This window comes from Syngnathus scovelli, chromosome 21 (assembly GCF_024217435.2).
Source record: "Syngnathus scovelli strain Florida chromosome 21, RoL_Ssco_1.2, whole genome shotgun sequence".
Classification (NCBI taxonomy): Eukaryota; Metazoa; Chordata; class Actinopteri; order Syngnathiformes; family Syngnathidae; genus Syngnathus; species Syngnathus scovelli.
The window spans coordinates 7,876,059-7,895,972 of record NC_090867.1 but is presented as its reverse complement, the minus strand read 5'-3'; the positions used below and the strand labels follow the sequence as shown (position 1 = coordinate 7,895,972).

General features: G+C 47.1%; 3 protein-coding genes and 1 long non-coding RNA gene across 5 annotated transcripts; 3 read left to right on the top strand and 1 right to left on the bottom strand.

Annotated features, from left to right (window-relative positions):
- Positions 1-336: 336 nt before the first annotated feature.
- Positions 337-4,950, top strand: tdrd1 (tudor domain containing 1). 2 transcript variants are annotated; one of them, XM_049759288.2, is made up of 21 exons: positions 337-457; positions 723-844; positions 930-967; positions 1,041-1,095; positions 1,164-1,278; positions 1,340-1,406; positions 1,482-1,562; positions 1,624-1,806; positions 1,874-2,017; positions 2,088-2,253; positions 2,317-2,379; positions 2,465-2,641; positions 2,711-2,818; positions 2,885-3,055; positions 3,129-3,371; positions 3,445-3,564; positions 3,637-3,744; positions 3,843-4,007; positions 4,061-4,429; positions 4,598-4,641; positions 4,717-4,950. In XM_049759288.2, the coding sequence occupies exons 2-21, from the start codon at positions 736-738 to the stop codon at positions 4,810-4,812; spliced, it is 2,622 nt and encodes an 873-aa protein (XP_049615245.1). In that variant the 5' UTR covers positions 337-457; positions 723-735; the 3' UTR covers positions 4,813-4,950. The 2 variants fall into 2 exon arrangements, with proteins under 2 accessions (XP_049615245.1, XP_049615244.1); XM_049759287.2 differs by having other exon boundaries at positions 4,061-4,531.
- Positions 4,951-5,154: 204 nt separating this feature from the next.
- afap1l2 (actin filament associated protein 1-like 2) lies at positions 5,155-18,625 on the bottom strand. Its single transcript, XM_049759313.2, has 19 exons — positions 18,436-18,625; positions 14,450-14,578; positions 13,139-13,204; positions 12,467-12,549; positions 9,122-9,233; positions 8,828-9,042; positions 8,579-8,758; positions 8,434-8,520; positions 8,292-8,373; positions 8,122-8,226; positions 7,850-8,061; positions 7,279-7,424; positions 7,088-7,199; positions 6,786-7,025; positions 6,452-6,710; positions 5,977-6,150; positions 5,711-5,898; positions 5,487-5,642; positions 5,155-5,412 (listed from the first exon to the last, which is right to left on the bottom strand). The coding sequence occupies exons 1-19, from the start codon at positions 18,449-18,451 to the stop codon at positions 5,386-5,388; spliced, it is 2,589 nt and encodes an 862-aa protein (XP_049615270.1). The 5' UTR covers positions 18,452-18,625; the 3' UTR covers positions 5,155-5,385.
- Positions 9,227-10,174, top strand: LOC125991425 (uncharacterized). The gene is made up of 2 exons (XR_007489273.2): positions 9,227-9,394; positions 9,545-10,174. It is a non-coding gene; the product is annotated as an uncharacterized lncRNA (long non-coding RNA).
- On the top strand, positions 10,517-17,659 carry LOC125991424 (kelch repeat and BTB domain-containing protein 13). Its single transcript, XM_049759315.2, has one exon. It carries the CDS (start codon positions 10,888-10,890, stop codon positions 12,379-12,381), a length of 1,494 nt encoding a protein of 497 aa, XP_049615272.1. The 5' UTR covers positions 10,517-10,887; the 3' UTR covers positions 12,382-17,659.
- Positions 18,626-19,914: the final 1,289 nt, after the last annotated feature.

The following is a 19,914-nucleotide window of genomic DNA, read 5'->3' as shown; positions in this document are numbered from 1 at the left end:
GACGTCTGATGTAAGTGGAAGAGTAACTACTCCCCCGTATGTAAATTACGTGTACAAATATTTCAAACATCTTCATTTATAATTGTATCAGTTATATTTGATTAATAGTTTTTTTAATTAAATGAACTAAATTAACTTTGATCAAACAAATACGTTGTCACTGTACTTTACAATGTGTATGTAAAATACGTAGACAATATTAACAGCAGCAGCAACAACAAAACCCCCAATAATAATAATAATAATAATAATAATAATAATAATAATAATAATAATAATAATAATAATAATAATAATAATAATTTTTTAACGAATCGTTCATCTACGCGCCAACACGATAATGTACCAATCAGCAGCTTGTGTCATTGCGCATGCGTAGTGAGCTTCTTGTTTTCAGCACGTGCCATCCGGCAAAAACAAGAATTCGCCAGGAAAAGTCGAACTTTTAGTCGAAACTGTGAGTTAATTTGAATTATTATAGTTTTTCACGCGATATACGGTTACATATTTGTGTTACAGTGTATTACATCTGTTATGTCCTCAAACACAGCTTTTAATTAGATGTAATTAGTAGGCAATCGTTAGGCTAACTTTTAGGCTAAGTTTTGTTTCGTCATGGCGACCCGCGCTTGAATTCGACAAAAATGCAAACGTTATTACCACCTCGTCACTTAAGTCTGAAATATTGTATTTGTATGAATAAAGCTGACTTTGATTTATAGAACGCCATTTGCCATGAACAACCCATCTTCCTCGTACTTTGTGCCGCCTAACCAGCCATTGCGCAAGCCGTCATCCAACGCGGCCGTGTTTCCTTGGCAGGTCTCGCAGCCTGTAGGAGCCGGTAAACACTTTAAACTCTTCGTTGTGTTGACTCGAACACTTTCTGCCACATGTCGGAACGCCAGTCCAATTTGCCTCTTTTGCAGGTCCAAGACTGCCACCAGCCAGTGGGGATACAACTGCCGTATGTATTACATTTTAAATAATTAAAAACTGTCAATTTATGAAAAAAAACCCGTTTCATTTTCTCCATAAAGGCATTAGGTTCCATGCCATCACCTTTGCGCCACTGCCACTTTTGTGGCCATCAAGGTAATGTTTCCAAGTAAATACTGCATTTGACATTTTCAAGTAAATACAGTCTTTTTTTTCTCTGCCAGGATCTTTACGTTGTTCTCGTTGCAAGATGACAACATACTGCTCCCCGGTATGCCAGATGCAAGACTGGAAGGACCACAGACAGATTTGTGGGCCCGCTGACCCACAGCCCGCAAGGTAAGCCGACGACAGCTTTCAACTTGTTTCATCGCACTAAAACTTGAGTTCGATTTCGTAGGGAGAAGCCGAATCAGACCGCTGCTTCGGCAACGTTGGCAAGCAATACCGCCCATCCGGATTCAAAGGTAATTAGATCTCTGACCTTTGACATCTTAGCAACAAATATTAATCCTGATTGTTCTCCCCCTTGCGAAACAAAGTTGGCAGATGCAATGCCCCCCCGCAGGGTTTACTTGAAGGACTTACATCCCATCAAGCTTGATAACGGAGCTGATATTCAGGTACCTTGAATGATAAGAATTTAAATTGCTAAGTATTTATTAACTGGGGATTTTATTTTAGGCGGCCGTGGTGGAGTTCTGCAACCCTGGCAGATTTTTCCTCCATCTCCAAATCCCCAAGCTGCTACAGACCTTGCAAATGATCAGCAGCCAGCTCCTGAAGACCCCCAGCTGTCCCCCTGCGGCCCCTCCATATGTCCCCTGCGTCGGAGAGGTGTGCGCTGCTCAGTTCTCCGACGACCTGGTAAGAAGTGACGACGCGTAGAATAACAAAAACGTTTGTGCTCATGCTTTTGCTCGTGTTTTGCTAGGTTTGGTACCGAGGCTTGGTCCAGGAGTTGGCGGCTGACAAAAAATCGGCTAACATCCTTTACATCGACTACGGGAATGAGGAGGACGTCCCTGTGGAGAGGATGAGGCCGCTACCTGCTGACCTGGAGCTGTTTTATCCTTGCGTGAGTGCACAAAAAGAACAAAAAAAACGTGTTGTGATGCTGATAAAACTTTTTAAACAATTTTCTTCAGGCAATGGAGTGTCGCGTTGCCGGCGTGGAACCGCTGAACGGCAGCTGGTCTGCCGAGTGCTGCTCAGCCGTCACTGCGCTTCTGGCCGGCAGGGTGCTGACTGTGCAGCTGGTGGAAACACTGACAAATGTTCACGCACGAGCCGTGGACATCGAGCTTCCCACGGGTACGGCGTGCCGCACCTGAGCGTACGTACCGTAAAATGTGTGACATGAAGGTCTTCTTTCAGGAAAACGTTTGAGCTCAGTTCTCATCGATGGTGGTTTTGCAAAAAAACCCCATGAAGATACAAGTAAGCCTCTCCGTGGGCTATTCATTTTTTCTCTTTCCACTGACCACCAAGGGTGATGTTGACAGTGTCCGTATCCCCCACTCAGACGCCATCTTGAGCCCCGCCATGGAAACCTACGAGCGTCAATCTCGAGGGAAGGACGACAACGTGTGGCCTCAGCCACCCGAGCCCCTCACGCAGGCCGTGGGGGACTCCTTCTCCGCCATGATGACACACTTCCTCTCGCCCAATCACATGATTGTGCAGAAGTTGGACAATACCGGTCAGTATTTCACCCAAGCCCCAAGTTTTGACATTTTGAGAGGAAGATTTTTATTTTTTATCTCGGCAGGTGACATTCGAGAGTTGCAGCTGAATTTGAGGCAGCATTGCAGTCAGATAGCCGCATCCCAAAACTTTCGACCTGCGCCCGGCTCTGTCTGCTGCGCCCAGTTCTCAGGTACCAAACTGACGCGAGACACAACATCGTGACCTGAAATCTAATCTCCTGGCGGTGGTGTTGTAGTGGACCAGCAGTGGTACCGGGCCAAAGTGCTGGCGTACACGTCGGAGGAGCGCATCTGCGTGGACTACATTGACTACGGCAACTCGGAGGATGTGCATATCAGCTGCTTGAGACCCATAAGCTCTTCGCTGCTCGCCTTGCCCATGCAGGCCATTCCCTGCTCTCTGGCGGGTGAGTCTCCATCTCAATTATTTGATAAGCCCCGGTGGTTCTCAGACCAAATCCGTCACGCGGATCCTCGCAGGGATCCAGCCTGTTGGCGAGAGCTGGTCCGAGGAAGCCCTGTTGGCCCTGCAGCGGAAAGCATCCAACAGAATCCTGTACGTAGAGATTAAAGGGTCGCACAAGGGCAAAGCTCTGGTCGTCATGGTCGACTGCTCCGGCGACCTCCAGTGCAACATCGCCGAGCTGCTCGTCTCCGCCGGGTACGCCTCGCTTGATCCTGTGAAGGCTGGCGATGGTGAACGGGCTCCTGCAGAACCACCCGGTAAGTAAGACAAACGCAGATATGAAAAGAAAGAAAAACAGAGATGGTTGTGACTTCTTCTCGTCACCCTCAGCGCTGCTGCCTTTGTCGTGGTCCTCAGTTCAGCTACCCGCCGACAGCCTGTCCGTGACGCTGTTGGTAGTTATGGTTAACAACCCCGGAGAGTTTTTCTGCCACATTGACAACCCGGCTGGTATACGCACGTCGACTGATGGACATGCACGCAAATGTGCTGTTTGGAAAAAAAAATTTTCTGATTGTTTAGACACACAGCGACTGATGGATCTCAAAGCTGAGCTAAAGCAACATTGTGAGGCGGATGAGACGGATTTCAAACCAAAAGTGGGGGAGCCTTGCTGCGCCATGTTTCCAGGTGTTTCCACCAAACCACATGCTGAACGTTGCCTTTTCTTTGGGCATGTTTGGGCTTATGTTTTTTATTTATTTATTTATTTTTTTTGCGCTCCACAGGTGGCTACTGGTACCGTGCGATGGTCAACGCTCAGTCTGACGACACGGTGGCTGTGGATTTTGTGGACTACGGTTACAGCACGCAAGTGGAACGGAGGAACCTTCGCTCCATCACACCTCCGCTCCTCCAGCTGCCCTTCCAGGCTATCCGCTGCTTCCTCTCAGGTACACGCACACAAATCAGAAGTGTCAAACTTCAAACATGTGTTTACTTTCAGGCGTGGAGCCCATCAATTCTGATTGGAGCAGCGAAGCCATCTCGTGGTTCCACTCGCAAGTGGAAGGCCAGAAGCTCTCCGCGCGCACCATCTCCATCACAGAACGGGGCTACGGCGTCGAGCTGCAGTGCAAAGGCCGCAGCATCGCAGTCGATCTGGTCTCAAATTTCTTTGCCAGATACCCCGCCGAAATTCAGAGCGCACCAAGTCCTTCGGCCGAGCAGACGGAGAGAAGCGACACTCCTCGGCCGGAAATGCCCCCTGACGTGGAGATGGTTGTGGAAAAACCAGCGGAGGCAACTGCAAGCCCAGAGGAGACCGCCCAAAGCCCACAGCAGATCCAAAACTTAGCAGACGAGCTCCAGAAAAGTGTGTTAATTGTGGCAAAACCAGCAGAGGCAACTGCAAGCCTCCATGAGACCGCCCAAAGCCCACAGCAGATCCAAACCTCAGCAGACGATCTCCAGAAAAGTGGGTCGAGCTTTCCGTTTTCTCACGAATATTAACAAAATCTTTGACCACCTTTGTCTTTTCCAGATGCCCCGATCGCTGCACATTTCTGCTCGAGTGCGGAGCCACAGGTCTGCTTTTCGTTGTGTTTATCAAAATGAACTTGCCAACATCTTCAAAACCTTTTTTTTTTTTCTCTCCTACAGATTCAGCGTTTGGAGTTGATGATGGAGCGTTTGGAAAGCTTGATGGAGCTGCTTCTCTCCTCTTTGACGCAGTTTAGCGAACGTTTGCAGCTTTAAAATGCTGGTCAAATCACCTGACAATCCCGTTTCTTCCGTTTTTTTACCATCTCTTATCTTAAGTTAGCGCGCTATGCTATTACCCTCAATTGTTCAGGTGGTCCATTTGTTTTAAATTAAAGTTCACTTGGAAGTTCACATAGTGTAGACTGTTATTTTAAACTAAACCACTTAGGCAAAAGTAGAAAGAGGAGTGTGTGGAGGGTGGATTCTGGCAAGCCTCTGGTAAGTAGAGAAAAAAAAATTCTGCTTATTGTAATTTCTACTGCTTAAATTGTTGTTGCAGGTGACGCGTGACAGGACGGCTGCTGTGGATGGCCGGCTCGACACAAAAGACTGGTGAAATTTTTTTGGTCAGTATTTATTTGAATAAAAAGTGCGTTTCTTTTAGCTAGCAATACAGACCCCTCACCCCTCCCCTCCCCCGACAAAGGCAGAATAAATGATGTGCTTATTTACATTTAGCTACCAGCATAAATGTTGATCCATGCTACAATCTCCAGGATGACTCGTGGCCAATTCAAGACTGTCCGTGCTTTCAAACTTTCGGTGCTTTTCAGTGTACAAGGGGCTTTAAGTGGTGGACTTCCTTTCCCACTCCTGTAACGACAAAGCACGATTGAATTAAATCTAAATTCTGATGTCATTCCAACAAATTCTTGCACGGGGCTCACTTTGGCTTTCTGCAGCACTTTGCCTTTCGTGGCCATGATGGACGCCGGTCTGTTCTTAAGTGCGCTGGCTGAATTGACGGGAGATGCCGGATCTGCGCCGGTGGGACTGCTGGATGCTTGACAGGGCGAGGACGGGGGCTGCGTCACCGTTTTCATCTGAGGGCGAGCAAAAAAAATGTGAGCTAACTTGTGTTTGTGTTTTCTTCAGGTTGATGGCGGCTGACCGTAGACGGGTCCGGAAGGTTGCTGTCCAGCGTGGTCCCCAGCGTGAAGGGCCCGGCCTCCACCTTCTTCAGGTTCTCCTTGACTTCCATCAGCCGTAGCTCCACCTCCACACGCCTCCGCTCCGCTTCCCGACTGGCCTCCTCGATCTGCTTCAGCCGAGCTTCCAGTGAGCTTTGCTGCTTGGCATCTGAAACCAACGTGCAGGAGCCCGCTCAGGCAAGCAGATTTTTTTTTTGGGGGGCAGAAGAATTGGACAATAATTTACCTTGACAGGCGCTGAGCTCCTCTTTGGTTTCCCTCCGTTCCTTCTTGAGGCCGGCCAGGCTGCTCCTGACCTCGTCACGCTCTCGCTCCAGTCGCTCGCGCTCGTCGCTGTAGCGCACCAAGTCAGCCTCGGTGCGTTTCTTGCCCAGCTTCCCCTCGACGGCACCGGAGCAACCTGGAAGTCAGCACTTTTTATTACTCGGTATACAAAATCATTTTGCCACTATTTTTTTTAAGCATTGATTTAGATTGTTGATTAATTTTTCATGTGTTTTATTATTAATTCAAAAGTGATCGTTTTTATGCTATACTTTTAGCATCTAGTTTGAAGAGGAGGAATTTTTGATGGTGTTCCTAAAATTGTGACCATGTGTGCTGATGTAGGAGAGGCAGCTCACCACATGAGGGAGCCAACCAAATGTTTTTGTTTGGGTTCCTTCCTTGATGGAAAACCCGAGTGCTCCGTCACCCCTCACCTGTGCTGAAGGCTTTAGGTCGTGGCGGTTGAGGACTTAGAGGAAAGCCAGAGGTTGTTTGAAGAGTCAGAGTTTTCTGGACCCCCGAGGGGCTCAGCGTCCTCTTGGGGGGCTCCTGGCTTTGCGGCATTGCTTTGGAATTTGGCGGAGCTTGCCGCTGTGTGGGAGTGGTGGGAGTCGTGCAATGCTCTTCCTCTGTTTTGGCCGACTCGTTTAAATTAGATGCTGCGTCGGGTTCTGCCGGGTTGTTTGGATTGACCTGGAATGGAAGCACCAGAGTTTCTCGCCAGCCTTTTAACATCAAATCAAAAGCTACTTTGAGGTACGAGGTTACCTCATTTAGTTTCAAAGGCTCTTTGCGTTCCTCTGAGGGCTCAGGGGATTCTCCTGATGTTTCCTTTCCACCACCTGCCACCGTGTGCAAAAAAGACCGCACCGGCACCAGGTCGAGGTACACCCGATTTTCAGGTTCCTCATCTTGAGCCAAGTCCTTATGTGCGTCCTTTGCGGACATTTCACGATGCTCTTCAATGTCCTTTTCATCACTCAGTGGAAGACAGCCAGCAACAATATCCTGAAAAGAAAAAAAAAAAGTTACATTTTTGAATTTTCAGGTTTTTGTTTTTTTTAACACACCTCTGGATCAGCGATTGAGGCTACGTCGTCATACAGCTCATCCGGGTTCTGCTGGGCGGAGGGCAGGGCGTCAATGTAGTTGTTTGGCTCGGAGAAGCGCCTCTGCATCAAGCTGGAGCCGCAAAGAAACATTTGAAATCTTAGCACGCCGACTTTTTTTTTTTTGGTTTAATATTTTTGTCTTGTCCTACTAAAATGACGTCTTTGCCGCGTTGACGATACTGGTGATCCTCTCGGCGTTGACGTAGTCATAGGTGAGCTCCTCCGGGTCTGTCTTGCTCCCCGTCTGGGACAATAAGAGGCCCAGCCAGTGGCCCATGACGGCTGACGTTTTGGCCTGGAAAACATTTCGGTTCTTACTCCCTAAAGATTTAGGCGTGGCCAAAAAGTGGGATTTATGCTTGTCGGAATATGTCCTAAGAAGCTGAGACGTGAAATACTTTTGTTGATGCTCAAATATGCAGCAGGGAGAAACTGGAGGGCTTTTTCCATGACCAAATCCCACGACATCTCCACCCTCCACCAGACACACACACATGGACCACCCTTACTCCAGTGAGGACAGTGTTTACTTCATGTAACCATGCACCCGGCGTCTTATAAAAATGCTGACTTCTTTTTTTTTTTCACTCCAGACATTTTTCTTCATCCTGGATCTGTTTTCAGCGCAAGAGAGCCCACCTCCCAAACCACGTGAGCACTCAAATATCTATCCAGCATACCGAGTTACTTGAATTTTTTTTTTACAGTGGTTCCAAGTACCTCCAGGGTCGCCAGCTGCATGCCGCTCATTTCGATCCGGAAGGAGTAGAGGCGTTCCGGGCTGGGGTCCGGCCAAACCTGGCAACCCTCGAGCCTCACGGCAGGTTGGCTCACTTTGTTCTTATTCTTGTCCTGGTAGAACCACAGCTGACCGTTCTTGACCAGGCACCAGCACGTCCGCCACTGGCTGTTCACCAGCACGTTGAGGTAGCCTGATGGAAGATGGTCCAATAAGTTTTGCAGGAGAACCTCCAAATTTATGCCCAACTCACCGGAGGTTTCGACGCATTTCTCGGCGCTCTCCAACGACGAGACTTTTTTCTTTCCGATGTTCATCAGGTTGCTGAACTTCAAACCTGCGCTGTATTTTTTCTTCACTGGAAGTGGACGAGGACGCTCAGCAGCCGCACTTGCCTTTGTTTGTATTTTAGCGGAAGCTCACCATCCCTCTCGGGCGTCTCGGCGTGGCCGTCGGTGCTGCTGCCGCTTTCCGAAGCCGCCGAGTGTCGCTCGCCGACCTCCCCCTGTCGAAACCCCAGCGTAAGTTTGGAGTGGAAGAAATCTTCTCATTCCATATCTCTCACCTTAGTGCAAATGAGCCTTGGCGAGTCAGAGACAGGATGCTGCAAGTCGCCGTTTTCAACCGGCTTGGGACTGATCTCCTGGATCACCTGGTGAGCGAAACAATTTTCCCTCAAATCCAGCAACTTGTTGAGAGCAAAAGCTCACCTTGAGCCACTGCTCCGTTTGCTCCTTGCTCTGCAGCCCCAGCACGATGGCCTCGCCGCCCACGGGGACGATCTTCAGCTTGTGCTCCTTCCTTTTGAGCTGCTTCTCCTTGTAGGTGACGCTGCAGCCCAGCAGGCTCACGTCCAACAGGGGCGTTTGCTCCTTGGAGCTCTTGTAGCACTGAAAGCAACACCAGGTACTTTTTACTTCTCAAATTCAAGCATCCGATTTAAATCGGGATGGAATTACCAGAAGTCGGTGCTCCTTGATGACGCACAGTTGCTTGGCCCACTGGCCCAGCCACTTTTTTCTCCACAGGAAGGCACAAATGCGCGCATCTTTCATCAACTCGATGGACGCCTCGGCCGACGGCCACTGGTGCTGCGCCGACAGCGACTTCCCCCTGGTGGCCGATTCGTCCTCGTCGTAGGACTCGTACGAGCTGCTGACGGCCTCGCCGTCGTCTGGTGAAGCCGAGAGCGACGCGGCGATGACTACGCGGTGAGTCGGAAAGACAAACGGGTAGCTACCGCTAACTCTTACCATTGACAGTTTCTTCATAAGGCTGAGCCTCCTCGTAGTAACTCTCGGAAGCTTCTGAGCAGGTCGCCGTCTGGACGAGCGGTAGGGGAAAAGGTTCTCGAATCACGGCGTTCTGATGGATCAGAAGACAAACGTTATGTGTTTTAGACATTTGAAACTTGCTTTTTATATTGACCATAGGTCCAAAAGAGATGGTGGGTGGGATCCAATGACATGACTGAAAAGCCGCCAGAAGATAAAAGCAAAGTTCTTCGATGATCTATACACCAAAAGGTATTTCAACTATTCCATCGAGCACCAGAACAAATCAGGTGGCTTGGGCAAAGTAAACTTGGCAGAATTCTGCGAGTTCAACGAAGAAGGATTTTTTTTTTTTTCCTGTTTCTGATCAAACGTCTGATGTTAAATCTTCCACTTTCTCAGACTCCCTCCCAAGGCACGTACATTCCGCGGCAAGATCACAGAAATTCGAGACGGAGCAGATGAGGAGAGGAGCCCGAGGGAGGGAGGTTAGTGCAAAAGTAGGAAGCGTTTACAAACTTGATGCTCCAAATGTATTTTAATGTAGAAAAAAAAAATGGTCGTAAGACATACATAGCAATGTACGCAATGAAACAATGAAGCCGCCGCTAAAGTTTCACCGTCGCTTCAAATTGGAGATTTTCACATTTGACCTGACAGGAACTTATAAAAATATCTGCTGGGTTTGTTTCTACTGTAAATCAGGCAGGAGTCAAAGCATCTGTTATGAATTAAAACAAGGCGGCCTCCTGCCACGCCCCCTTCTCCCTATATTCCAAGACATTGACAGCATGCAAAGATGCTTTACTTTCACTTCAGCCCTGGCGTTTCATTTGACATAGTCAGCGACTGGCTCCAGCCAAAGTAACAAAAGCAAGCAGCGGGGGAGAGTGATCAGGGTGTGGCGGAGGGGCTCAGAAAAAAAATACGAAAAGGCCCAGCAACATGGAAAATCCCCGGTTCCCATGCCAAGAATCTGCTGAAGCAAAAACACTCCAAATCTAGGAGCGTGTTTTGGAAGAATTGCTTTTTTTTTAAAAAAAAAAAATCAGGTTCAATGAAATTAAATATTCTTATTGACTCTTTGCCAGTAAATGAGAATATTTAATGTAAAAAAAATAAAACCAGACCAGAAGAATTTTCTAATATTTGCTTGTTTTTTTTAGATCAGGTTCAATGAAATTAAATATTTTCATTAACTGTTTGCCAGCAATGAGAATATTTAATTAAAAAAAAATAAAACCAGACCAAAATATCTAGGGGTGTGTTTTTGATTTTCTAACATTTGCTTTTTTTTAAAAAAAATCAGATTCAATTAAATTAAATATTCTCATTAACTGTTTGCCAGACAATGATAATATTTAATTTAAAAAAAATAAAAGAAATAAAACCAGGCCAAAATATTTACGAGTCTAAAATAAGCTGTTATTTTATTTTATGACCAATTAAAGAATTGCGTTCAAATTCAATAATATTACGAATAAAATCCCGACCTAGCCAATCAAACCTACTCACCCGAGTGCAGCCCTCTGCGGACGTCTGCTTTCATTCCCCCCGGGGTGTCACCACCAAAGCTCCACAGTCGCTATCTATAGCCCAACTCTATTTTCATCCCGTGCCGAGTCGACCCAATGGAACTCTTCAAACGTTTGTTTACCAGTCACGTGTCGTGGAGAGATGGATACATTTCAACCGGAGTGACACGGTTTCCGTTGTGAGAAACAAAGACCCGTTTCAGCGAGATTATGGACATGCCCGAGGGTTTGGCATCATCCAGTCGAGAGAAGAATGCGACCTTTGATCTGACGGGTCGAGTGAGGGTGAAGGTGGAAGACAGCTGGTTCGTTTTGGAGAGGGCCTTCCTAGCGAGGCACAGCAACTACTTCCGGGCGCTCTTTCAGTCGGGCATGCTGGAAAGCAAACAGGAGGAGCTCCACCTTAAAGGAGGGCTGCACGCAAGAGGGTTTCTCATCGCTCTTGCCGTCTGCAAAGGGGAGATTCCCACCCTGGACGATCCGGACGAGCTGGTGGACGCCGTGGAGTGCGCCGCCTTCCTGCAGGTGCCAACTTTGACTCGGCATCTTTGCGATATCGTGGATTCGGATACCTGCCTCCTGCTCTACCAGGCCGCCCACATCTTTGGGCTGGAGAAACTCTTTCATAGCGCCGCTCTTTTCCTCTGCGATGCATTCGAAGACCTGAGGGAAACGGCGGAGGCGACGCTTCCTGAAGATCTGCTGCGGTATTCTCAGTCCTTATCCCCCGTGTCTTACGTCGCAATCGGTACCCATACCCCTTCCACGGAGCTGCTCCACGACACCTTCCGGGTCGTGTGCTACCTCGACGAGAAAGAAGAAGAGTGGAAGCATCTCACGCATCTCCCGACCATCTGCAGTACGTCCTTGTGTGGCGTGGCCGTGCTGGACAACCGCCTGTACATCGTCGGGGGAGTTTACGGTTATAACAAAGAAACCGTTGATGCCGCCTTCTGCTTTGACCCCGAGTCAGGACTTTGGACCTCACTTCCAGGACCTCAGAGACCCAAACATGACTTCACCTTGCTTGGGCACGAGGGACGACTCTATGCCGTCGGAGGAGAGTACCAGAAAAAGAACATCGCCACAGCAGAACGTTATGACCCTCAAAAAGCTGAGTGGACGTTCATACGAGAAGCTCCAAGGCCGGTAGCGTCGGCCGCCTGCGCTGTCGCCAGGCGGCGGATGTTTGTTTGCTTCTGGAAACCTCCCGATACCACGGATATTTACGAGTACGTGGCGCTCGAGGACGAGTGGAAGCTCACCACCACCTTGATCAGACCTCAGAGTTACGGCCACTGCATGGTGGCCCACAGAGACAACTTGTACGTGATGCGCAACGGACCCTGCGACGACTTTCTCCGCTGTCTCATGGACTGCTACAACCTCACCACAGGCCAATGGACAGCCATGCCGGGGCACTACATCAACAGCAAGGGGGCGCTGTTCACCGCCGCCGTAAAAGGGGACTCGGCCCTCACGGTGAAACGGATGCTAACGCTGGAGTACGCCATTGACGCGAAGGAATGGAAGCCTCGAAGGCAGATGAAGGGTTTTCCAAAGGGCGGATCGTTATGGACTTGTTTACTTAGGCTTCCCAAGACAGGACCGGACTTCCCCCAGGTGGATCCACAGGGGAGGCAAAAGGAAATGCCTTTGAAAGACAGAACGGAACCACCGGTAGATGATATTCTGGAGGTCTAACCTTATTTGGAACTGGGATACATGAAGACTCCAATTCCAGAACCGTTTCAGTCCCAAAACTATTTGACATGGTGTAGTCACTTACTGTTCTGGGCGGTGGCAGATTAGGAAGGCTCTTCTGTGGAACGGGCGCATGTTTGGATGCTTTTCCATTGACCGGGAGGTCTTCTGCAATGCAAAATTTCAAAGTAAACACACGACCAATGGATCCATAACAGCTCTTTTCACCATTCTGGGATGTTCAGATGTTCCACACCAGAGGGTGGATACCAGGACTCAAATCCGATGAGACCTGATCTGATCGAGGCGGTTTGGGATCACTTTTGGCCAGTTTGTTGACTTAGATTTCTTTCGAAATCAACCAAGCGAGGGTCGCTCTTACTGTATTCTGTCAAACGTGCAAACTAAGACCATGAGACAGTATGCACCCCTTCTCGAGTTGCTGCTCCGTCGAGGTCGTCCAACTGGGTCAGACGGTACAGCGGACATGAGTTATTACACCTCGTGCTCGCCGGGACGCAATTCAAGTGAAAAGTCGAGAGGCGAGCTGGAGTCACAGACGACCCCGATCCCCCCCAACCCAACCCCACCGCCATTTCCTGTCTGTTTCTTCATAGCCATCTGTAGCTGCCTTGTTTTGTTTGGACTAGAAGAAAGAATTCCGTTTGAGACTCTTTTTCTCCTCCTGTGTTTTTTTTTTTTATCACATAGATGTCATGAAGGAAAATGACACCTGATTAAATTCAAAAATGTTTACCTTTCTCCTGGTTTTCCTTGTTACCGACGACAACTTTGTTCATGTAGATGTACTCCTCATCCGCACCTGCGTGAAAGCCACAAAAAAAAAATCAGAAAGAGCATAATTAAATATCTATAGACTTTGAAATAAGAAAAAAAAAAGTCTAGGGATAAATAATTAATGTAGTCATTTTATTTATTAAAAAAAAAAGTTTTCCTGATTGAATTAATTTTCGCCGACCATCAAAAGACATCTTCAGGCGTTGCACCGCTTTGATATCGATATTTTGAGCGGAAAGTAAACACCAAAAAGCAAATCGAAAGTTTCTACCGCGCTATTTATAACCTGCTCAAAGGAAGCGAGCGTCCCCGGTGGATGAATGCGGCTTTGGAATAATCATACAGCCGAGAGCCAGGAGAGGAAGTGCTGAGGAACAAATCCAAGACCTGAACATGGAAAGGGAAGACTCTTCCAGTGTGTCGCTGTGACTTTTTCAACCCAAACTCCATCGTGAACCTCACGGGACATTTCAGTTTTCATCGAGAGGGCCGTACTAGATTTAAGATTTGATTCATTTGATATTAAATATACATGGCGGCCGGGATAAAACCCAACTAAAAGGTCTTTTACACAATGTAATCCTTAAAATAATAATTTTGCTAATTATATAAAAGGCGTGACTGGATGTGGTGAGTGACGTGGGTGCCGGCGAATCAAAGTTGGGAGGAGAAAAGCCCCCAGATCAGCGTGACCACAAACAAAACCTTTGACTAATATTCTTCCCAACTTGCAATTTGTCATGTAGCAAATCTACGTCGCTCGCTTAACCGCAAACTTGCTTCTTACGTAACATGCGGTGGGTTCTCCGTTTAATTTCCCACAAGTTCACCCAACGTTGAGTCAGCATTTGGCTATCGGACAAAACCTCCTCGTACTTATTTTGCTATCTGCCTAAGCGCCGTGTAATTATGACACTCTCACAGGCCCTGACCATCAGATACACTCGGACTGAAAGCTTGTTTGCAAAATTACCCCGGCGTTTAATTGGAGAACATTCGCCAAAATGTTTATTTTCCCTCTTCGGGGCTCTGACGCTGAAAACACAAAACTGCTGGTGGGCCGATTTTATTTATGGTGACTGGAAGACTTTCCGTGCGAATTTTTCAGCGTGTATTGTTTCAACGTGTTCTCACGAGGGAAATCGGACGAGTGTTGACACCAGAGGCCTCTTTGCTTGAAGAGCTCCAAAAGCTGCTGTCATATCGGATTTTATGTCTTAATTCTACCCGGCAACAAGCCTCCTAAACGTTTTTTTTTTTTTGCTAATACCGTTGGACGCAGTGTAGGACTGGAGTAGGTCGGAAAGCAATCCCTTGTGGATGGTGGCGTTCCCAGTCAGGGTCTCTTTGTCTAGGATGAGCAGGAAGTGGTGGAGCTCCATGAGGAGCTGGTCCAGCACTGCAAACACAAAGAATGAAAATAAAGCAGTCAGGGAGGATTTGTCTGTTAACGCTCCGACTTCACGCCAGCGTTTAGCATGGGAGAGAACGACTTTGGAGCCCTGACGTGCCTCCCACGCGGGACCTTCAGGGTCACGCCGTGTGGGGAGCTCTTTGTGTGTATCCCGAGGATGAAAGACGTTCTTAAAGGAGAAGGTGGAGCAGATGTTTGGACTGTTCTTTTAAAGACCTAATTAGCAAATATCCTGCTAAACATTTCCTTGTCATCAAGCACGTCTTTTGAAAGTGATGGCGAGAGAGAAAATTGCGACGTCCATAAATAAACCAAACCCGCAGTCAGACGAGGGCTCGGCTTCCAAAGAAGAACCTCAAAGGTCAGACGCCGACGGCTAACCCAGCCTTCAATACGGGAACACAAGGTGTCCAATGCTGAGCTTCACATGTTGCAGATGATGAGAGGAGCTCCCTCCCTTTTCTTCTCCCCTCCCCAACTTTTTTTTTTAATGACTCCTGCTCACGCTGGGTCAACTTCTCCCGAGGGGCCCCGTGTGAGGAGCAAAATACTGGAAGAGCCTTTCACAACAGGAATCGCTCCGACAGAAGTCAGAAACATTTCAGGCTCATTTCGAAACTGAACGTGAAGAGCACCCAATTTGATTTTTCGCTTTCCCATTGCTCTGCTTCCACTTGTTTGTTTGCATAAGTTGACTCGGATGAACTTTTGGGTGCAAGGAGGGAGGGGGGAGGCCTGGGAAACAGAGTCAGCTGACAGGACACGGCGCTCCGCAGTCGCCGTTTCTTCCCCGCTTAAAGTTGCGCTTCCTGTTTTGATTCATTCACAGAATTCAATCAATAACTTTATTGATATCGATTTGCCTTCTACTGCTGGATAATTAGATCAATTATGATCAAATACATAAATAATGTTCCTAATTGAATTTATGTCATCATGGTCTTGCGAGTAAAGTGCTTTTTGTGTAATTTAGGGCAAAAATGGTTTTGTCAGTGATGCAATGTTTTTGCGGTTTGTCAAGAATACGATTTGAATTAAGCAATAAAATTGGGGAAGGGTTGTTGTCGTTAAAGTCAGCGCAGTGATGCAACAAAGTGAGACGATATGTAAGATGTTTGGAGGCTTTTCGGACACTTCCAAAATGTCCTCTAGGGATGAATCACACTTTGTATTTTGGGATGCGGCACGGCGCACATGTGGAAAATAGCAGCAGATGTGCTCACACGGCTCTTTTCACATCTGGCCTTGCCACACTGCCTTTTTTTTTTTTTTTAAATCCTGTCCTCACTGCGTCTGTTTTCATTTATCAGTTTGGCCTTTCTGTAGAAGTTTGTAGGAAAAGATGCTTTTAATTATTTAATTGCATGTCATGTCATGTGCTCAGGATTTTGATGAATAATCAGAAAATTGGAAAGAATTTGTTTTATTTACAGTTTTTTTTTTTTTCTTCACAACTTGTGTAGTCTGCCAAGGAAACAAGAAGTTGAAGTGAAACGAGACGTTGCCTCTTTTGCCATCAATGTGCTTTGTTTTGATCGTTGCAGAGAAGAAGACGTTTAATTTGCCCCGAGAGAACCTTTGTTCCTGTCTGACTTGAAAAACTGGCCTGTGGAAAGTTTAAAACTCCTTTGACCTCCATTGTTTACGGGCCATAAATGCTTTTAATATACAAAATAATAAATCAGCATTTGTAGGAGAAAATAGTTTACAAACGCCGCCTTGTGTAAAATGAACATCTGCAGACATGGTGATTACAATAAGCCGCCAAGTCCAAAGTAGCATCCAAATCTTCTCGCAAAAGCAAATAAGTAGCATTGTAATTCCAGTGTAGTTCTTCCAAATCAAGTGGCTCCGACTCAACTTCTATCCCGCTGTGTTGTTTTTTTTTTTTTTCCTTCTCAGTCTAACTCTTGCTCACTTGATTGGACACTTCATTAGGTACCCTAGCCGGTAGTGAAAGGGTTACCATTGCCTCTTTTATAGGTCGTTTGGACCGGTAGCAGCCGCTGGCAAATAAAAACTAACTAGCAAGGCGTCTTCAAAAGAACCCGATGCCAAACAACACCACACACGGCTTCTGTTGCCAGTAAACTGGCAGGAGCGCGTCTTTGGGCGCCCGCGGGGGGCCACCGCCACCCGCTGCCAGGTAGCGAGCGGGAAGTCCGTTTTTCCTTTTCATCATTTTTACAGGCCGCTCCAGCTTCCTTAAATTACCTGTGAATCAACCCCCCACCCCTCCCTCCCTTGGTTGACATACTTTCAAGTGAGGCTTAATTCTTTGGCCTACTTTGCTGAGCTTACTTACTGTCACATTTTAAGTCTTAGACTTCAAGTAGCATTGAGGAAGTCACATTGAGGCCACGCTAAATTGAGTTATATAATGCGGAAAAGCACGGCGCTCATCACTATTCATTAATTCCCTGCTGTTAAAAAGTGGCCATCCTCCTAAAATAACATCCGTGTTGCAGGTGGATGTGTAAGCAGATGAGGTCGTTCCTCTTCTGCACTGAAACCAGCAGCTCTTGAGAAGCAACACACGATCCCTTGTCCCAAACAATGGCCGGCCTTGTCATCCCACCACCTGCCGTCCTCCCCTCGGAATGTTTTCCAGGTTTCCCTGACCGTGACAACCCCCCCGCCCCCTCTCCGTCCCACCCGCCACTGCTTCTCCCGCTGAGATCCGATTCAGGGTCCTGCTTCTCCCGTCTTCAATTTCAAGACGTGACACAATTCAAAGTGCACGTTGCTTTTCCTGCCCTTGACGTGACCTCATGTCACTTTTTGCTAACGTTAAGGCTACTTCTTGAATGGCATCAGGTGTCAGTCTGAATTAATTATGGTGTACCTCAAGGGTCCGTACTCAGCCCTATGCTTTTTCTTACTGACTTACAGTTTATCAGTATTTTAGTCACCAGCAGATGGAAATAGAAAAACAATTTATGAATAGCCTTTTGGATTTTTTGAAGAATATTCGGTGTAAAGCGAGCAAGCGATTTTGATTATAAAAATCATTAATTGAATAATCCAATGTCGCTGGGAAGACTGAATGCCCCATTAATGAAATGACATGAAAGATGAAAAAACATGAAGCTGCCATCTTCTAACACTGCTCCATTGACACACACAACAAGCGAGTGGGAGCAAACACAGACGGAGCGACACTTGTTTCTTTCAAAGCCTTCTGCTTCCAGTCCGGTTTGACTGCTGGACATTGTTCTTGACAAATAGACGGCGAGAAGGGAAACCAGTTCATCAATGGAAAAACAACTCCATCGCCGCAAAATCATTTCAGCTGTTATGTGTACAATTCGATTTTTCCCATCGCTCCAATAGGGAAGTGAAGTCGAACAAAAAGTGGCTGCGGCCGTGCTCATCCCAAATGGACAAATAATAACCACCGGAATGTGAGGAATGCCTTGAGAACAATGTCAGCGCTATTGGAATTGATTTTGCTCACAGTGCAAACAACTTTTAGACAAGATTGACTTTCAAATGAAAAAGATTGTGTGCTGGTGAAAAGTGCTTCATCCTAAACTGATGGGATTAAAAATGCAGAAACGTCACCAGCCGTCTTCTTTATCCTCTGCAAAAAAAACGACTAATATCACTGCTGTACTGAGAAACCCGGAAAGGAGCTGAGCATGTATGTGCAGTGTATCTCATTCTGCCCCCTGGTGGCCAACAACGCAGAGAAAGTGAAGGCACTGCTGAATGTATTTTTTCGTAATTCTCCCCAGTGGGAAACCGTAACCCCAATGTGGACTGCGCTTAAAATCAGTTTGACGTGCATGACCTGAGTTTCGGCATCTGTCCAAACTTCATCAACTTTCCTCGTCCCTTACCTTTGTGCTTGTCCATTCCCCCTTGTCCCGAGGCGTCCCGCTCCACTCATACAAGCCGACTGTCCCTAAAGTCTTCAGACGAGAGTGCCGGACCCCGGAAAACACCTTACTGACTCGGGTAGCGGCAGCCGGCTCTCCACGTCCTCTCCTACTCTGTGCGATGTGGTGAGTGGCGCTCGCTTCCTCCGCCTTCTCCCTGCCTGCAGCATCCACACACACACACACACACCAAAACCACTCGGAAACTCCCCTTTCGAGTTAAAGTCCAAGTATGCCTCATGAGAAAATAAAGATGGTACTTGCACGATTTTTAAAAGCACATCTCCGTATTTTTCAGTGGATTTCAAAAAGTCTACACACCCCCTGTTGTGATAATAATTACAAAATAGACCAGGATGAAGTATTTTAAAATTTTCACATTAATTGTGAGTTTGCTTTAGTGGGTGGGGTGTAACAAAAAAAACGATTTGAATCGGCAAATCGGGTTTGATCGAAGCGACCTACAGCAAAGCGGGGTCCGTTTTGTCTTTGGTCCGTTTTTGAATCATCTTCTGAGCTTTGTTATGCTCCAGCCGCATTCCTCTCATTCTTCCTCCCGCTCGCTGCTCTCCCACGGGCTCCCTGTAAGGTTCACAACTTTGCACATGTTAAAAAAAATAAAATAAAAATCATGGCAGCACGGTTGAATATTATTCCGTTGACTTTAAAGCCGCCGATTTAATGGAAAGTAAACATTCATGTAGGCAGTGGCGAAATAAGACGAGGATAAAGAATATATGTCAGTGATATTTGTCAAAACTAGTAAACCATTCGTCATCTCAGCATGAGCTCCAAGCCGAGGGTGGTCTAAGCCCTTCACGCCCCCTCTCGAGTCCATGGCAGACAAAGTGTCTTGTTAATAATCCAGCTAGGGGAATTCCTGGAGTGCAACAGACCTTTTGGAAGATCTCAAGCTGCTTGGGTGGCGTTGAGTCTTTAGAGATTTTTTTTTTTTTTTTTTTAAATACAGTGATTTACGTTCGCTGGCTGGAGTTTGTCCACGAAGGACCAAAAAAAAAAAAAAGTGCATGTTTTAAGAAGCCTTTTTCTTCCTGCTCGCGACAGTCACATAAAGAGCATTCCTCTCCAGTGAATCACAGGTCAAAGGTCACTGAATCAACTCCAAATTGAACCCTAGTCAATTCTTGGGCCTCGGCCAAGTTGGTGCAAAAAGAAAAGACCCTCCTAACCTCGTCGCCTCCTCAGCCTTTCATTTGGACGTTTTCATCTAATCTGGTGCCTGGGCTGACTGTTACGTCTGGGAATTTCCAAAGACGAGTGAGCCGAGCGTCTCTTTTGGCTGCCTCCACGTTGTTTGGGGAACAGGGAGAGCAAAGCGCACACGCAAACACCTTGTGGAGATGAGACGAGCGTGCGGTGCGGGGTTTGGTTAACCCTGCTGGAAAATAGGGAGGGGTACTTAAGTGATTTATATATTTC

Coding starts and splice junctions, on each gene's coding strand:
- LOC125991424 (XM_049759315.2), top strand. CDS start 10,888: ATGGACATGCCCGAGGGTTTGGCATCATCCAGTCGAGAGAAGAATGCG.
- afap1l2 (XM_049759313.2), bottom strand. Junction 8,521..8,578: donor AAACGGAGCAGTGGCTCAAG/GTGAGCTTTTGC, acceptor TTCGCTCACCAG/GTGATCCAGGAGATCAGTCC. Junction 7,026..7,087: donor CCTCAATCGCTGATCCAGAG/GTGTGTTAAAAA, acceptor TTTTCTTTTCAG/GATATTGTTGCTGGCTGTCT.
- tdrd1 (XM_049759287.2), top strand. CDS start 736: ATGAACAACCCATCTTCCTCGTACTTTGTGCCGCCTAACCAGCCATTG. Junction 2,642..2,710: donor GCAGAAGTTGGACAATACCG/GTCAGTATTTCA, acceptor TTATCTCGGCAG/GTGACATTCGAGAGTTGCAG. Junction 4,008..4,060: donor TATCCGCTGCTTCCTCTCAG/GTACACGCACAC, acceptor GTTTACTTTCAG/GCGTGGAGCCCATCAATTCT.